Raw genomic sequence first — 19,984 nt, 5'->3', positions numbered from 1 at the left:
GATGAAAACTCTGGGAATAATGACAATCCTTTCTAGATGAGGTGATCTTTTCAAGGTGAGATCGAACTACCATTGATATACAGAGACTATGTTGTATCTAGCGATCTACAAGGTACTGTCCCTCTCTCCAGTTCTGCTAATGTGATTTCAACATAATTGGAAGGGAATCTTTGGAATTAGACAGATAACAGTTTTTGGTCTGCCGAACTTTGTTGTTAATGACATAATCTTATGAGATTCCCATCTAAATTTTCACAGGCTTCAAGAGCTGGAAGACCAATACAGGAAGGAGAGGGAGGAAGCCACTTACCTGCTGGAGCAACAAAGATTGGTACATATCGCCCAATCTTAAAAACCTTTTTTTATTGCTTCTGAAAGACTTCAAATTAAAAGCACTGGCAACTGAACTCCCCCATTTATCTACAGAACAAGGCGCAGTACAGGCAGCAGCAGTATAAATGTCCCATCATTACCCTGCCAATGTGCCTCAACTCTGTTCTGGAGGGACCCCACTTCTAAACATGAGAGCATAATTCAGTTTCCATGCTTGTCCAAATTTTGGCGCCTCTACTGAGATTGCCAGCAATAGTGCCAGATAGCACCAAATTATGATGATGTTTTTATGTTAGGAATGCTTGTCCAATGGAAGCTGGACTGAGACCAATTGATTTTACATAGGCTACCCAACAGCTTTCAGATGGAGAGTACTTTAAATTACTGCCAGCATGAACTGGATTTGAACTGGTGAGATGGGACAAAAGATTCTGTAGTCTTCTGTCAGTCTCTACTGTGTAACACGTGCATGGACCTTTATTTATAGTAGTTTATCAGATACACTACAGCTAAGGACTAGTTAATTGTTAGAGGCAAAACATTCCTTGTATTCAGCTTTGGAGTACTCTTAATATTTTGAAAATTAAAGTAAAATAATGGGGCAATATTATTGAATTGCCTGCATTATATGCAATATGTCTATGTATATTATAGCAAGTTTACCTTTAAAAATTAGTGGCCACAAAGTACATGTGCTAAAAGCATCTGTGCCATTTGTACAGAGGCTGAGCAGGGGCAAAATACCACATGCACATTTCAAAATCAAATGACTGCATGCAGTTTTATGAGTCTGACCCAAACACACTCACAGCCAGGCTTCTTTTTAACTTGGCTAAATATATCCTTACTATCGAAGCGCATGCAAACTTTTAGACTGGCAGAGGAAGGCAAGCTTCAGACTGGCCCGTTTACCTGGATAAATGACTATGAATATTGCCTTTCAATATTTTTTGTAGGAAGAAAGATCAATTCTTGGATGTCAGTTATTTCCATTCTTAATTTTTATAGGTTTTTGGACAGATTTTGTAATGGGAAATAAACTCCTCTAATTTAAGGTTAACTGAAGTTGTAAAAAATGTAAAGATCAAGTTTAGTAATTTAATCTGACAAGGCTCATGTTTTTCAATTACATTCCTGAATATAAACCACAACCCAAGCACCGTTTGATCGGAAACCTTTGTTATCGTGAATTCTAGACACTTCCAATGCAATTTGAAATGAATGACTTGTGTAACAATATAAAGTATAATTCTGCTATTAACAAGACATTTCCTTTTTCTGCAAGTTACATAGGGAAGGTAATTTTGTAACATCATGGTTAACTCACATAGCAATTATGAGGCAGATTTTCAAAGCCCTACGTGCTCCGGGCCTATTTTCAAAAGTCCCGGCGGCATGTGTAAAGCCCTGGGGCTTGAAAAAAGGGGTGGGGCATGGGCGGGGTAGGCGGGGCGATCCGGGGCAGGGTGGGGGTGGGGCCGGAGCCTCCACGCACAGCGGCCATTTGGTGCTGAGCCCAGAATCGTGGGCCGGACATTGGCCAGTGCGCGCAACCTATGCCTGTCCGGAGGCAGGCGCAACTTATAAAATACAGGTTAGGGGGGTTTTTAGGTAGGGTTGGGGGGCGGGTTAGGTAGGGGAAGGGAAGGGAAGGTGCGGGGTGGAAGGAAAGTTCCCTCCGAGGCCACTCCGATTTCGGAGCGGCCTTGGAGGGAACGAGAAAAGCCAGCAGGGCTCCCCAAGGGCTCGGCAAGCGCAAGGTGCACTATTGTGCACTCCCTTGCGTGCGCCGACCCCGGATTTTATAACATGCACGTGGCTGCGCGTGCATGTTATAATATCGGGAGTACATTTGTGCGCGCCGGGTTGTGCGCACAAATGTACGCCCGCGCGTAGGTATTAAAATCCAGCCCTATGTGCATAATTTCTCCAGATTTCAAAGGGAACTTATGCATGTAAGTTCCCTTTGAAAATTATCCTGCCGGAAGATCCTGCACAAGTTCCACCTGCTATTGTTGAGGAGTATTTTTCTTCGTGAACCACTTTGATTTGTTTTTAAAAGGTGAGATAATAAGATCAAAATCGAAAAGTATGCATGTAAACACTAACACCCACCCAGATGCCACATTTCATGGATACTTTTACCTGCACAAATCTCAGGCAATTTTGTAACAGGACATTTAAGTGTTTAAACCACTATTTTATGCACAGAAATGGCTTTTAAAATTACCCCTGAATATATATCATAATCTCATCAACGTCTGGATCCTAGGTTAAAGATGTTCCTAGAGTCTCATCATTTTGGTGTGCAAATTGGTAGTCAAAAAGGCCCATCTTTGACCGTGCTTCTCCGTGGCGTGAAGCAATTTTGCAGCTAGTTTTACCATCTTTTGTTATTCTAGGAGTTTGCCCAATCAGTTTACTAGCTCATTTTTAGATACTGAATAGGCTACTGGGCAGTGGGCATACAGACTATGACCCAAAAATATCTTTCTTTCTTGCAAATCATGAGTTGTATTCCTCATTCAGCATCTACTTCTTGCTTTTATTTATGATTTTCAGTCTCTGTGAGATCCATATTCAGACATTTCTGGATAGCAGCCAGATAAACTTATCTGGCTAACTTTGGAGGTATATTTGGAGAACCTTCACTGGCTACCTGTCGAACAAAGAATAAAGTTCAAAACACTAACAATCATACACAACGCGATCCACAGAACAGATAACACCATCCTTGATAACATGCTCCAAACTCACAAACCACAACGCATGACTAGAACGTCAAGCAAACTGCTCCTAACCATACCCTCTATTCCATTGGCCAAAAACTCCAACACTAGGAACAGAGCCCTCTCCATTGCGGGTCCAAAAGCATGGAATTCCCTACCTGTCTATCTAAGTTCACTCAGAGACATAAAATCCTTCAAAAAAGAACTCAAAACATGGATTTTCAGTCAGTCTTTCACAGATGACATTGGTTAAGCATACCTCAAACACACACCCAAAATGACTCTCTGACATTACCCTGTCTTGTCATAAAATTAACGCATCAGCACTTTATTATAACCGGTTCAGGCAATATTTTACATAGTTAGATATATATTGACTATTATTATTATTTTCAACCTGATAAGCAATATTTATACATAGTTAGACCTGTTCAACTTCGGTATAAAAAAAGACTTTAAATAAATAAATAAAATATTGAATAGTGCAGCCGCTCTGTTGAATATTATAGACAGATATCTTAAAGTTAGCCAGCTAACATTAGGACAACTCTTTGGCCCTACCAGCCTTATTGGAATAAGCTAGCCAGCTAACTTTAAATAGCGGAGTTAGCCGGATAACGTAGCTGGCTAACTTAACTCATCCCAGTTAAGTACCTGGACTGCTCCTAACTTAGCCAGCTAAATTCTAGCCAGATAACTTTGGCCTGAATTCACCATTCTAACGCAGAATGGTGAATCCAGCAATAATGGGGGGGGGGGGGCGGGCCTGCGAAAGCCAGCAGCCATTGCACCACCGCGGTGTTATTGCTGCCGGCTTTCGCACCCAATAGCGCCACCGTGAAAGGTGGCGCTATTGGGCGCGCTACTGGTGACTATAACGTGTCTTACCTTATTGCTGCCAGCGAAGATACTGCCGTGTCTGCCTCTTCGCCGCCCCGACTCCTCTCCTCCCCACCCTGACTCCACCCCTGGCAAGCTATCGCACGTGAAAAGGGACTTTTCACATGTAAAAAGCCTTACAAAATGACCCCCTTGGCTAAAATATTGCCGACTAAGGGGGTATTGCACGTGAAAAGGGACTTCATGGATACTTGATAGCTTAATGGGGTGGGGTCAGGGCGGAGTCGGGACCGGAAGAGGAGGAGTCAGGGTGGACGCTGCATTAACTTCGCTGGCGGCGATAAGGTAGGACCCGTTATCGCCGCCAGTAGCATGCCCAATAGCACCACCTTTCACGGTGGCGCTATTGGGTGTGAAAGCTGGCAGTGATAACACCGCGGTGGTGCGATCGCTGCCAGCTTTCGCAGGCCCGCCCCCTGCTTCACCTTCCCGCCCCCCGTGACCACGGAATTCAGTAAGCTGTGCGCCAATAGAAAATCCAGGCCTAAGTGTTCAAATATTCATTTAGCCATTTAACTTCTGAATTATCTTTCTAAATGCTTCTGAATATTTACCTCTATGTGAATAAATGTATGCCTTGCTATATTAAACTTCACCTGCTTTTATGCTGCCCAGGCAATCAACCCATGAATGTAGGTTATTGGACACTGGGCACCGGGGACAGTAGCTACACACAAGAATTGCAAACTTGACATTTCATTAGAGGGCTGGCAGATGTTATATAAGTTGACATAACCAGAAATGATTATTTCTCATGGAAACAGATGTCCAGATAAAGTTTAACAAGATGCTTCACAGAGCACTGTGCAGTTTATTGCATTAAATTATCAACAAACTTTATTGTCCTCATTAATTGCTTCATATCCTCTGTGATATAGACGTGTATAATTATGTGGCACCATTTGCAAATTTAGACTCTTGAGTCACCCCTAATTACGTAGTAAAGGACCAAAGGCATACTACTGTTTATTTGTTTCTAGTGGGTACAGGTTGCATATAAAATGACTCAGATCTGAGTCAATGCCAGATTTACCTTGAAAGGTCTCCCCAATTTACTTTGCTTCTTTCTTTTGAAATGAGCTGTTGATGAAGCATTGTGAGATGCTCTGATAAAATCTAGGTACTTAGTCATGTTGCCAGAAAAGCTCATCAGCAAATGAGCCTAGCATGACCATCCTATAATAAAAGGTTTTGAGATTAGGCTGGCAGCTGTATAGTATACTGGATCTGTTTTATCCTCCTCTTAAAGAATTTGGCATCCTTCCAGTTAGCTGGCATTTCACCAGTGTAGATGTTATCCAAGATATTTTTTTCAGTGGAAAAAAATCTGGCAGCTACTTATTTTAGAGGAATGATTTTCAAACTGGTGAGTGTAATCATAAGAGGGGCATGAGATGGATATGGGGGGAGGTATGCTCAAGATGTTTAGTTTGCATTATATTGTGCTGCAATTTTTTTGAAAAGCCAATTTTACCATTTTTTTTTGGTGGGGAAAGGTGCTATATGTATTACAGAGAGAAAATAAGGAAAGCAAGCTCATGGCTTATAAAGTTTGAGAAACACTGTTTTAGGACCTTGGTGTTGTCCATTCCCTGGTGCCCTACTAGCATCCTGTATATTTGACTTTATTATGATCTGTACTAAACATTGTATTATATTTCAGGTTTTTTTCTCCATATCAGGTGTGCATGATACATGGATTAGTCTTAGTTATTTATATATTAAATGAAAGAGGTATGTACGCAGCTAATTCCTTCATTCTTAGAAAGAATGCTTCCAAAATATAACTTCTACACAGAATATTAGGAAGACTGGAACCTAGGCGAAGATTTCACTACTGCAGTTCCCCAACAGTGGAATCAGCTTTGGAGAGAACTGATTTACTTTAGACCTTTTTTTAAAGGCAAGATTATTTTGGATTTGGATTTTAGATTTTATTACCTGCCTTTCCAAATCCAAGCTGAAGGTGAATTACAGTCAGGTACAATAGGTACTGTAGTTCCCTTCTTCAGAGGACTTACAAGATAAGAGGCCCATATTGAGAATTTTCTCTCTTCTTATAGACTGTTGGGGTCCAGTTTACAAGGGTTGGCCATTCCCCCTCCTCCCCCGCCAGTGGGAAAAACTCTTGAAAGTTGAAAACTAGGGGTTCAATCTTGCCCTTTTCTCCCTTAAACATCGTGTAAATTCCTCTTCTTTTTCATTCCATTCATGAACGCAGGACTATGAAAGTAAGCTGGAGGCATTACAGAAGCAGATGGACTCTAGGTACTACTCTGAGGTGGCAGAGGAAGAGGAGGAGCCTGAAGATGAAGGTAAGATGAATTTAGAATCCAAAGGAGATGAGAGTAAGAGAGAACAAAGGAAAAGGAAATGAAATTGCACTGTGAGAGAAGAAGAAGAGTTGCCATATGAAATGAATTATGGGCAAAGATTTTGTAACCCCCCTTTGCCAGGGGTCACCTTCGGTGACTGCAGGGGTGATAAACGCTTGGTCTGCAGCCCTGGAACCAGAGTTCTTTCCTGTGGGGCTTAGCAAAATGCTACGGGGCCAAAGAGGAGACTTGCACACAAAAAACAACTGTCCACACTAAAGTCGTGTCCCAAACCAGGAAGAAGAAATTCATTTAAAGTTCAAAAGTCAAAGTCACAGTCCCAGAACAGGCAGGAAAACCAGCACACAGTCCGAAAGTACAGAAACACAGGAAGTCCAATCCGAAGACTCTTTCCTCTCAAGGCCTTGCTGAGACTTTCCTTTCCTTTCAGCCCCACTGAAGAGCAGGAAACATGTCTTTATCACACTCAGGCTGAAAGCTTCCGCAGGACAGGATCGTGCCCCTTTGTTATGAGGGTCCTTATTTTCCTAGCTGGCTCTCCAGTCCATATTGAAGCAAGCTCACTTTGCTCCTCCAGCAAATCCACAACCTTCACACTTCAGCCCTTAGCTCCTTGAGCTGAATGTAGACATTCTTGGTTTCTCTCTTATTCTCTCTCGCTCTATCTGCTGTGCCTTGTAGGAAGCACCTATTGTATAATTGCCAAACCTATCCCCTTTGGGGGAAGGCACCTTTCATAAATCATTGTCCTATAAGGTCCTTCCCAAACTTGCCACTGCTGGAAAGTTCTCCATTTTAACAATAACTCCTTTCTAGTCAATCCCAGACAGTGTTTAGTACAAATTTTAGTAATTTAACTACTTTTTGTCAAAGGACAAGCTAAGTATCGCTAAAGATTTTTTTTATATGATTATTGCACCTCAACATAATAAAACAATGTTTTGAGGCTCAGTATGCAAATGAATTATTTTATATGCAATAGAAAAATTATCTATATCCTTGTTCAACATTGGACTCACACTAGTACATGATTGGTACTCCTTATTCACACTAGTTTGAAGCTTGTGTTCATCATCATGTATTCTTGCAGGTGAATATGATACCAGTTCATAGGGTTTAAATATTTCAGTAGCTGTCTTGTTGCATATATGTTCACAGTACAATGGTCAGAACGTGAGTTTGAACTAGCACTCTGGGCCTTCAGGAAATGGAAGTGGTACCAGTTCACCTCACTCCGAGACTTGCTGTGGGGAAATGCAATCTTCTTAAAAGAGGCAAATGCTATCAGCGTAGAACTCAAGAAAAAGGTAAGAAGCATTTTCCTTATAGCTCTTTGGTAAACATCTTCTCTCCATTATGTCATCATTAGAGATGTGAATCGGAACCGGAATCGGTTCGGATTCCGGTTCCGATTCACATCATGGTTTTTTTTTCGTCCGGCCCGATCGCGGTTTTGTTTATCGGCTGCGCCCGAGCCGATAAACAAAAAACCCACCCCGACCCTTTAAAACTAATCCCTTAGCTTCCCCCACCCTCCTGACCCCCCCAAAAACGTTTTACAGGTACCTGTTGGTCCAGTGGGGGTCCCGGGAGCGATCTCCCGCTCTCGGGCCGTCGGCTGCCACTAATAAAAACGGCGCCGATGGCCTTTGCCCTTACCATGTGACAGGGTATCCGTGCCAATGGCCGGCCCCTGTCACATGGAGGGAGCACTGGATGGCCGGCACCATCTTTAAAAATGGCTAAGGGATTAGTTTTAAAGGGTCGGGGTGGGTTTAGGGGTTTTTTTTGTGTGCCGTTTTTCCTGCCCTCCCCCAAAGCGATAAGAGAACCCCCACGAACAATATTGTGGGGTTTTCCTATCGTTTTGGGGGGAGCCCCCGATTTCTGATGATTTTGAAAATATCGACGATATTTTCAATTGTCCGAAGCCCGATTCACATCCCTAGTCATCATAGCATATACAATGTCACCATTTCTAATCCAAAGAGTCACCAAGCATTAGTGTATGAGTGTAGGGGAGTACATAACAGGAGGCACTGCCTTGATTAGCATAGGAGTCCTGGCTGTGGAAGAAGTCATTGCTATTCCAGTTCAGTTCTCTGCCAGAAGAAATTACTGTAGGATTGTGCAATCACTGTTCAGGAAACTGGGGGAGCCCACAGGATAATTCTAATGCTTTCCTGGTCTCATTGTGAATATATGTAATATAGGAGAGATTCCTGTATGCTATACAGGCATAATTGCAATTTGTCCTTTTGCTCTTAGGTACAGTTCCAGTTTGTACTCCTCACAGACACACTATACTCACCTCTGCCTCCTGACTTGATGCCTCCTGATGCTGCGAAGGATAGGGAGAAACGTCCCTTCCCACGAACCATTGTGGCTGTGGAGGTGCAAGATCAGAAGAATGGAGCAACACATTATTGGACTTTGGATAAACTCAGGTAGGAAAGAACAGGAAAATGAGTTTCTCCATTAACGGAGCAGGGGCTATAAATGAGAGATAATTCTTAGAGATTGACTGTAGACACCTCATCCCCAGTGCATCTCCAGAGCAGCTACAGTTTTGGTGCATTTCCCAGCGATTTATTAAGGGTGTATCTGAAATGATAATAGGGGAAGGTTCTAGTGACTGATAAAAATGGATCTTTCTTTGCAAGAGCTGTTGGCAACTGGTGGCTGAAATTCTTCTTGCTTGGTGACTGAGTTGTTCTCTCAGGAGGCTTGTCAGGAGTTGTGTAGTTGAACTCCCTCTCTTCACATGGAAGTAACTAGTGGTTGGTTGCTTAATCAGATTTTTGTTTCTTGGAGAACGGCTGCTGGCTGATTGGATTAAATAGTTTTCTCTTTCTCTGGAGGAGTTACTGTTACTTTGAATTTATACTAACCTGAGATAGGAATGGGTCACCTCTCAGACAAATTAACAGTTGCTTACATTATATACAGGCCGATACAGTAAAGATCGCAGGAGAGCGGGCGAGCGCTCGCTCTCCCGGTGCGCGCACAGGCCAGTGTCCTATGCGTGCGATACAGTAAACTAAAATATTTAAATTACGGCCGGCGGTAAAAAGAGGCGCTAGGGACACTAGCGCGTCCCTAGTGCCTCTTTTCGGACAGGAGCGTCGGCTGTCAGCGAGTTTGACAGCCGACGCTCAATTTTGCCGGCGTCGGTTCTCGAGCCTGTTGACAGCCACTGCTTTTCTGTGCACTTTCCTGGTGCCCGGAGAAATTAACGCCTAACTTTGGGTAGGCGCTAATTTCTGAAAGTAAAATGTGTGGCTTGGCTGCACATTTTGCTTTCTGAATCGCGCGGGAATACCTAATAGGGCCATCAACATGCATTTGCATGTTGCGGGCGTTATTAGGTTCGGGGGGTTGGATGCATGTTTTCAACGTGCTATTACCCCTTACTGAATAAGGGGTAAAGCTAGTGCATCGAAAATGTGCGTCCAATCGCGTGTTAACAGTGTGCTCCACCGGAGTGCACTGTACTGTATCGGCCTGATAGAAAGATAAGATATTCAAGAAAATATTTCATGTAAAAGAACCAAATTCTAGCATATACTGCTGAGATGTGGTAAATGAGAAAATAGCAACAATAACAGATGTGAGAATATCAAGCATAGCAAGGGATGAGCTGATATTTTATAAACAGGGAAATAATGACATTTGACACTTTATTTTGGGCTGTTGACACAAAAAGCAATAAAATGTTATGTTTTGGTTTTGTCATTTTAGAGCACATTAAAAGTATTTAGGTTGTGCTAAAAAAACAAAAGAAAATTAAAGAAATAGAAATGAAAACTTTTTCTATGCACATCTGTCAAATGTAGTATAGATGCTGGTCTATAGCAATATCAATAAAAGGAACTGCTGAAATAACCAGAAGATAATTTGCATGAAGTCAATGACTATTTGCATGGATTTGGACAGGATGGAGTAGTGATTGCTGTGACTGGCCTAGATTAGCCCAGTAGTTGTTTAACAGGCAGGAAAATGGATATGATGATTCTATACTGACATAACTGAGAGTTTTACTGAATGAACAACATGGTCTTTTTCATCTTTCAAATTCTAACGTCCTTGCCACATAGATTGGTTGTTCTTGTCAAAAAGGAAGTGTTCTGAAACGTAAAAAAAAAAGATTAGATTCTATTCAGTTTTTCATTCTGTTCAGAAAGGATGTCATTTGGCTCAGTCATTTATAATTTTATGATCTTTCTAAATTGCTTTGGTTTCGTAGGCAAAGGTTGGACTTGATGCGAGAAATGTATGACAGGGCAGCTGAAGTACCTTCTAGTGTCATCGAGGACTGTGACAATGTGGTGACTGGTGGAGATCCTTTCTATGACCGCTTCCCATGGTTTCGACTTGTTGGCAGGTAAGGCTGCTTCGGCTTTGCTACAAGAGTGAAAAACAAGAAGCAGAAAAAAGAAAGGAGCAGGCCTTGCATTTTCATAGAGGCGGCTGGTCCTTCCCTGTGCAATACCAGTAGTTTAAATTCTTCTTTTCCCTGATGCAATAGTTGAGCATTGCATTTTGTCTTAATTCATTAGCTTATTACACCAAAACCCCCATGTCATTCAGGGTTACATCTCCATCTGTATGAATGTGCAATGCAAGTCTGTCAGATCAGAACCTATGTGTATCTACAGCAATGTGTCCTAATGTCTTCCACGTTGAGAGTTCCCTTGAGTCTTTGGGCTTTGTCCGCTACCATATTTGATAAAAACATTTGGATTTCTGCCCCTCTTTTCTAAACAGCAGCTTTTTCTCGATAAGATGTCCATTTACAGAACAAAAATAATTCTATAAAAGACAGTCGATTGGAATCTTGCAATCTGAAAAACAACCAGGAACACAGTCCAAGATTATGTCCACTTTGAACCTCATCACCATAAAAGAAAAGATCTGGAGGTCACCACTGGTATCAGTAAAGGCTCTCATCATGGAATATGGTTTAGTAACCAATCCATATTAAATGCCACTTTTTGCTAGGCTTTATTATTTCAGTATTCTTTCTTTCCCCAACAATGTATTGAACAGCTTGTATTAATCTCTCTTCTGTCTTGTACTAACCCCAGTTCCGATATCTCTGGCTGCAACAGCTCTCCTCTTTTCAACACATGCATGAGTGAGCGCATGGCTGATCTCACCCCCTCCCCCACCTTCTCGAACCCCGACTCCGACATCACCGAGCCTGCTGACGAGCAGCACGAGGGGAAGGAGGAGGAGGAGGAGGAGGACCTGGAGGAAGACATCTTTCCGGAGTACTCGCTGTATGATGGCCAGGATCCATTTTACGACCGCTTCCCCCTGTTCTGTTTAGTGGGAAGGTTGGTGAGGTTTTAGGAGAGCATGCTGGGAAGGAACTAGCTCTTTCGCATGGGAAACTGCCCAAATTACATTAGATACCAATTCTTAAAATACTGGGCTATAGGAGTTGTTTGTATCTAGGGAGTAATATTTTGCATAATAAGCTTGTCTTTAAGACAGAACTAACTGGCTTATTTAAAACTTATGTTAAAGACTGTCTTTAAGTAAAAAAAACCAAACAAACCAGGAACTATGACTTTCCTAATAACATCTAATAAAGGAATAGGTGGGGAAAATATATATCAATCAATTGTTCTCAAAACAATAATGCCACTTACTATGAATTTTAAGAGGTAATATTTATAGTTCATAATCAGGGGTACCAGCCTAAATCAGTCTATGCCTGTCACTTCTTTGTTAAGAATTTCTTTCCAGATGTCTCTTTAGAGAGGCAATCATTAAATAGATCTCTTTGAAAACAGAAGTATTTGGAGTGCAGGTGGGAATGTTTAGTTATTCTAGCCAGACATTTCTTCAGACAGGTCAATTTTCAAAGCAATGCACATGGGCAAAACGCGTTTTACTTGTAGTAATTGACTGTCTGCCCTCCCCAACTGTGACTAAACGTTTGCGTGATGTTTCACAACGCATATACTTTTATCCAAACTGAGGACTTTCTCAAAGCCATCTCTGCGAATCAAACAGTGTAGTATGTGCGGAAATGGGGTCTATGAGATTTGCCATGTAAAAAATATGCATGTGGTGCCAGTACATGCATACTTTTATGCACAGAGAGCAGAGGCGTTCCTGAGCGAGGTTAGTATTTTTGCACACACATGCAGAATTTGACAAGAAAAGGTGCCCACACAGATGATTGGTGCAGGTTTGGGTGCATAGGTTTTTGCAACTCAGTTTTCAAAGGAAACTAGTTCCCCTTTGAAAATTGACTTAAAGTCTGTCGGTATAAAGCACCTACAGACTTTACATTTCTGCACAGTTTGAAATTTGCCCTCACTGAGTGAAGGCATTCCCAGGGGACTGTGTATAGGTCAGGAGAGGAAACATATGTGCATATATTGCATTTTCAAATCTTTACATGTGCTTTTTCATCAAAATTTTACCCACAGAAAAATTAAGGGGTAGATTTTATAAAGTTGCGCGGCACATCCACATGTGCGCGCTAACCGGCACGTGCACATGCACACCCGATTTTATAATATGCTTGCGCAGGTGCACACATGTTATAAAATCAGGGGCCGGCGCGCGCAAGGGAGTGCACAATTGTGCAACTTGTGCGCGCCGACGCCTGTAGCCTGCCCCCATTCCCTCCCAGGATGCTCCAACATCGGAGTGGCCTGGGAGGGAACTTCCCAACCCCCTAACCTAACCTCCCTTCCCCTTCCTCTAACCCTCCCTCCCCCTAGCCCTATCCTAAACCCCCCCCCTCCCCATGACCTTTATTTTACCTGTTGCGCCTGCCTCCGGGCACAGGTTGTGTGCGCTGGCAACCTGCCGGCACGCGATCCTCCAACACAGCGGCAAATGGCCGCTGTGCCGGAGGCCTGTGGCCCCACCCCTCCCCACCCCCTCCCTGCCCCTTTTTCGAAGCCCTGGGACTTAGACGCGTCCCGGGGCTTTACGCGTGTCACCTCGCCAGGCCTTTCTAAAATAGGCCCGGTGCACGTAACCCCACCTACGCACGTAAATCCAATGGATTTACATGCATAGGCTTTTAAAAACCTACCCCTAAGTGTAAGTTATCATGCATACTTTTTACCCATAGTGAATTTCGATATGAATGCACATGAGTACTTTTCTTTTGAGAACTGGTACAAAGTTGGTGTTTAAAAAGTACATGGGCTCTGTATCCCAATATGGTCAGTTTGAAAATTGTTCCCCCTAGTATGGTAGTTAGGAAGTCTGAGAAAGTATACTGTAAACCAGAAATAAATAATCCCTGTAGATAATTACATCAGATCTTACTGAATGTGTAGGAGACAAAGAAGAAAAACACAAGCTCTTTAGGAAAATGTGGTCTCTGACAGGTCCCTTTCAGATGTGTAGCATCCTTGAATGAAACCATTACAATGGTGTAGTGTCTATAATGAACAGGTGTTAAAAACTATTATCATCAAGTATTTATGAGAGAAGAATGAAATAATCATCCTAGCATTCTGGTCTCAAAAAAATCCTATTAGGAGGTCAATTTTCAAAGGATTAGGTGCCTAGTTTTATGAGTTAGGCTCTTAAATTGGCTCATTTGAATATTTACTAGGGTTGAGTGCCTACATTTGGAATCCTAAAAAGTGGGTGGCTATGAGGGCAAAGTTAGGGTGGAGAAAAAAATTAGGTGCTTAGCAATAATTTTCAGCACTAGACTCCTAACTTAGGAGCCTAAATCTAAGCAAATGAATAGGATCTTATATTTTAGGGTCCTAAATTTAGGGGGCGGATTTTAAAAGCCCTGCTCGCGTAAATCCGCCCGGATTTATGTGAGCAGGGCCTTGCGCGCCAGCGCGCCTATTTTCCATAGGCCTGCCGGCGCGCGCAGAGCACCGGGACTCGCGTAAGTCCCTGGGTTTTTCGAGGGGGACGTGTCGGGGGCGTGTTGGGGGCGGGGCCGATTGGCGCAGCGTTTTGGGGGCGGGACGCGGCGTTTCGGGGGCAGGCCCGGGGCATGGTTTCGGCCCGGGGCAGTCCGGGGGCGTGGCCGCGCCCTCCGGAACCGCCCCCAGGTCGCGTCTCGGCGCGCTAGCGGCCCACTGGCGCGCGGGGATTTACTTCTCCCTCCGGGAGGCGTAAATCCCCCGACAAAGGTAGGGGGGGGGTTTAGATAGGGCCGGGGGGGGGGGGTGGGTTAGATAGAGGAAGGGAGGGGAAGGTGAGGGGAGGGCGAAAGCGAGTTCCCTCCGAGGCCGCTCCGATTTCGGAGCGGCCTCGGAGGGAACGGAGGCAGGCTGTGCGGCTTGGCCCACGCCGGCTGCACAAAATCGGCAGCCTTGCGTGCGCCGATCCTGGATTTTAGCAGATACGCGCGTATCTACTAAAATCCAGCGTACTTTTGTTTGCGCCTGGTGCGCCAACAAAAGTACGCGAAGGCGCACTTTTTTAAAATCTACCCCTAGGTGAATTTTCAGCTAAAAACTTAGGATGATAAATTTGTCTGAAAATTAGGTGCCTAAGCTTATGCGCCCAACCTATTTATTTATTTAAAAATATTTCTAAATCGCTTCACTGATTAAAAATTGCTCGAAGCAATGTACACTATATTAAAAACCATACAAAATTAAAATACATAATAAAACAAAAATAAAATATACAAAACATTATTAATACAGTCAAACAAAATAAAAAATTAATCATTTACACAAATCTCTTGCTCCATGTCTACTCAATAGTATTAACCACATTAGTTATACCACAGTATTCATACTCAATAATAGACACATCAGATAGGAAAAGATTGAGACATAAACCAAGTTTTCAGCATTCTTCTGAACTTTTTTAAATCAAGTTCCTCCCTTAAATCAAGGAGGAGATCATTCAATAGAACTGGAGCACTACCTACAAATGATCGCATTAACAATCTTGTTTGTCAAAAACACTTCACAGATGGAATCCGTAACAGTGATTTCCCTTGAGATGGTAAGAATCTACTTGACTCACACCATTTCAAATGCTTCCTCAACTTTGCCGCACCTGTTCCGTGCAAAGCCTTAAATGCTAAAATCAGACATTTCAATTTGCAACAGAAAACAACCGGGAGCAAATGAAGTTGAATTAATAAGGGATCAGCTGAAGTTTTCCTAGAACACTCTGTAACTATGCATGTAGCAGTGTTCTGAATTATTTAGAGTTTATGCATAAACTTTCCAGGAACACCCAAATACAAAATATTACAGTAGTCTATGCATGATTAAATCAATGCATATGTCACCGCTTTCATTGTCTGTAAATCTAAATATGGTCATAACTGCTGTACATTTTTAGTTTCCCATATGTTTGGTGTAATACACTTGCTATTTGTTTTTCCATAGACAAATTTTCATCTATGATCACCCCCAAACATCTCACCTCTTTTTTTTGGGAGACAATTCAAATCCCCCCATCACTGGGTAGTGCTTTAACTGGTCGGGACCCGCTCTTAGTAATTCCGTTTTTGAATAATTTAAAAATATTACTGAACCATTCAGACACTGTTTGCGAACAAAGATGTAAACTCACAGCAGTTTCTTCTTGATTAAATCCTAAATGAGCCAAAATATATCAAACCCATGATCCTGAACCATTTTGCCCAATGGTGCCAAAAATATGTTAAATAAGATAGGGGAAAATGATGAGCCCTGTGGTACCCCGTCTGCAAATTAATACACAGATTGTTTCCCTTGCCAAAACACAAATTGTTTTCTATCAGTTAAATAACTTGAAAGCCAATTTAAAGCAATACCGCCCAAGCTTAATATTTCACAACAATTCAGCATTTTCAATGTAATCTGACTTTTGCTTAGTGACAACCTTCTCTATTATTTTTGCAACATAAGGCAAATTATAAACAGGTCTATAGTTTTGGCATAATCTAGGATCCAAATTATCACTTTTCAAACATGGTAAAACTACTGCTATCTTAACCTGAGGGAGTAAATATCCTTTCTGAAACTACCATTAACCAATGTTTATAACCATACCAAAACCTTCTCAGACTCATCTTTTAGCAACCAAGAAGGACATGGATCTATCAATGGGGAAACTGATTTCATCTGAGACATAATCTGATTTAATTCTAATGAAGAAATCTCTTTGAATTTGTCAAACCCATCACTCCCTTTAACCCCTACATCTCTCTCCTCCTATAAATCCAATGCCTCTTGTAACCGGTCCTTATTCAAATCTTTTAATAATCCTTTTACTTTCCCATTAAAGTAGTGACCCAACCTCTCACAATCAGGTAAATTCTCATAAATTAGGGGCAAACACTTTTTTTTCTCCAACCAAATATTTCACTAACCTAAACAGGATTTTTGGATTATTATTAGAAGATTGCACTATCCCCAAATAACACTTATTTTTTGCAAGCACTATCATCTTAAAATACTCAATATTGGCATTCTGCCATTGTTTCTTCACATCACTGTTATTAGATTTCTTCCAAGATCGTTCCAATCTATGACACACTCTTTTCAATATAGCCAAATCTTGTGTATACCAAGGAGAAACTATACCCTTTCTAGAAGTATAAACTTGTCTATTTTCCTGAGCCCTCTCTCTACCATAAATCAAGAGTATCCCAACTCTCCAATATAATCCATCCAAATCCTCCTTAGCTAGATCTCCCAATAAGAATCCACTTTTGTCTCTAGAATGCCAAAAAGAAAAACTAAATAATGATTTGACCATATATAAAATGCTCTGCTCTCTGATCCCCAAAATAGAATAGAATAGCTAATAGAACAGCTAAACTGGAACCAAAGACCAAATCTAGCATATGGCCTTTCTCATGTGTAGACCCACAATTAATTGTTATAAATCACTTATCTCCAATAAGTATAAGAATTTGCCAAGCTTAAAGCCAGAGCTCTTGTCCTTATGGAGATTAAAATCTTCCAATATAAGCAAAAATGGAAATGTTGTAGCTTCAGCCTGTGGCAAAAGTATCTCAACTACTTCCTAATTCTATCTACTGGGAAAACTGAAGGACAGTACCACAAAGATAGTACAACATGAGTAAAGAAATCCAGTTTCAATAGCAAACTTTCACAGTCACTAGCTAGATTCATTATAATTTGTTTCAATGGCAATGTACGTCTATATATAACTGCCCCCCCCACCCTTTTACACACTCTATTTATTTAATATAATTTTATAACCTTCAGGGCAAATCTGTATAATTACAAGCCCCCTCTTCTCCAACATCCATGTTTCTGTGACACAAACCAAATCTAAATGTCTTTCCATGATCAAATCAAGAATTCCCAAATAAGTTAGAGACCTACATTTAGGAGCTCAGCTTTTTTTGAGTATCAGCCTCCTAGTGTTTAGCACAGTACTCACTGAGTATGCATGAATGGAACAGGACATTCTTTTTCGATACCAGTGACTTTAATGAATTGTATTTCTGTGCTCTAAATCCAGTCATCAGGTTTTGCCCTTAATGATGACCATGCCAGACAACTCAAGGATCAAACAGGGACCTTCTACATGGCGATTATATAGCACTGCCACCAAGTCGGCTCTCTAACTCTTTTTTAATACATAAGTCTCCATTTGAAATGCTCTCCTGCAAGAGATGTTTATGATACTATATGTAACCCCCCTTTGCAAGGGGTCACCTTCAAATACTGAGGGGTGATAAATTCCTGACTGCGGCCCTGGAATCAGGGTCATTCAGTGGGAGATAGCAGAGCTATAATGCCCTAGGGGAGTCTTGCAGAAAAAAAAACTTCAATTCATATCCAAGTTGTTCCAAAACAAAAAAGAAAGAATTTATTTAGAGTCTAGAAACAAAGTACAGTCCAAATTAAGGCAGGAAGAATTAGCATATTGTCTAGAAAGCCTCAAAAACACAGGAACACAGATTCTTAAATCAATTTCACAGATTTCCAATTAGTTGCTCACTCTCCTTCATGCAGCTCGGGTCACCAAATTGAAGAATTTTCCACGAACCAACACCAGATCCATTTTCTACCTTATGCCAAAAGGCAGTTTTTCCAAAACCTTTTGCTGCAGATTTCTCCAGAAACAAGGAATTTATATCCCAGGACTAGGGAACTGTTCCCTCCAGATAGTTTGAGTATGGTACCAGAAAGATTTGTCATGTCTCTCTAGTCAATCAGAAAATCTTTAAGGACTAAAACTATACTGGGGGTGCACTCCTTGAACTCCATATAAGACTTCTTACTCTCACCCAGTGCCTTATGGAAACTACTTCTATATTCTTGAGATACGGCAATAGAAGCAGACAGCAGTGTTGCTGCAATTAGATTTCTCTGTAGGGTTTGACACTGTAGATCATATCATCCTGCTATCTCAACTTGCAGAAGCCGGACTAAGCAGTAAGATCCTTACCTGGTTCAAGTCCTGCAGGAAATTGGAACCTCCAACTGTACAAAATACAGTATTTATGACTTTATTAATTTTAATCAGAACAAGGACTCATTCTATTATCCAACACCAGAGCTTTTATTGAGAGTTTTATCAATTAAAAATATAATTGATATAACAATTATTTAAGTGATTTAGAAATTTATAGGCACTTTCACAGTTTCTAAAGTAACACAACAGATTATTAACCACAAGTCCTCACAAATTTAATTCAGAGCAATTGCAATTATCTACCCCAAACTAAAGGTAACTTTAGACTTTTTAATTAAAAGTTAAAGTTGATTCTCTGACCACACTGGCATACCACAGCTGAAGGAAATGGGTAGTTTCTCTCTGTCTGAAGATATCTGCATCTGTACTCTTCTGCGTACAGGTCAGGAAAACTTAGTAGCTAGGCACAGGCATCTCTGGATTTAAGGGAGTTGTCATTGGTATTCGTGGGATCCCTCTGATAGTTGTATCCTTGATAGACTTTTTGATAGTGGGAACTCAGTTCCTTTATTTTACTTACTTTTATAGAAGTGAATCCACATAATGCATGCACAGTCAATGCATATGGATGAAGGTGAAGCACAGTTCTCTGATTGGGAGTTTCATACTTTTTATAAGAAATGTTCAATTTTACATAGAGATCTGCATAGTCTCAAATTACCATTGGAGGTAAGAATTTTCCTATCAGTATCAAAGCTTTTTGTTTCAAGCAGAGCTAAGGTAGATAGAGTGGTGGCAATGCCAAGGATATGTTTAACAACCTAGGCATTCTTTCCTGCAGGCCTCTATTTCTTAGTCCCAGCACATAGACTGACCATAATGCTTTTCTATTCCTCTTCCATTTTCTTTGGTTCAGAAAGAACAAACTTCTTTAATACATACAAAGAAAATATTGCCCTGAATTTTCCCTACAGTCTTTTCTGCCAAATATAGAACAAAATGTACATTTTGCTGACCACACATCAGCACCATTTACATTAGATTGTAAGGGTCCCCAAAGCTCCATACTATCAGCAGCATTATTCAACATATAACTCAAGTTGCTTATCTGTAACTTTGACATAAAAGCCTCGAGCTACCAATGGACCCAGACCTGCAAATAGCTATAAAGAAACTTAGCACATGTCTTGCAGTCATATAAGAATGGACAAATATCAACAAAATCCACCTAAATCCCAGAAAAACTGAGATCATTTGGGCACAATTCCATTTGAAATCTATGAGCTCCCACTAAAAACAGATCAAAAGCCTTGGAGGCATACTGGACTCACCATGCTC

General features: G+C 41.4%; 1 protein-coding gene across 5 annotated transcripts in view; it reads left to right on the top strand.

Moving 5' to 3' along the window:
* KIF1A (kinesin family member 1A) overlaps positions 1–19,984 on the top strand; it is a 416,621-nt gene that overhangs the window by 119,469 nt on the left and 277,168 nt on the right. For 4 of the 5 annotated variants that reach the window (XM_029616880.1, XM_029616879.1, XM_029616878.1 and 1 more), the window contains 5 exons: positions 259–331; positions 6,184–6,277; positions 7,457–7,605; positions 8,567–8,745; positions 10,545–10,682. In XM_029616880.1, coding sequence (XP_029472740.1) covers positions 259–331; positions 6,184–6,277; positions 7,457–7,605; positions 8,567–8,745; positions 10,545–10,682 — 633 coding nt within the window. Of the gene's footprint in view, positions 1–258; positions 332–6,183; positions 6,278–7,456; positions 7,606–8,566; positions 8,746–10,544; positions 10,683–11,385; positions 11,638–19,984 lie in introns of all 5 variants that reach the window. The other variant, XM_029616876.1, reaches the window with a different exon arrangement.

This window comes from Rhinatrema bivittatum, chromosome 9, assembly GCF_901001135.1.
Source record: "Rhinatrema bivittatum chromosome 9, aRhiBiv1.1, whole genome shotgun sequence".
Lineage (NCBI taxonomy): Eukaryota > Metazoa > Chordata > Amphibia > Gymnophiona > Rhinatrematidae > Rhinatrema > Rhinatrema bivittatum.
The sequence above is the reverse complement of the archived record's forward strand: the minus strand, read 5'-3'. Positions and strand labels throughout refer to the sequence as shown.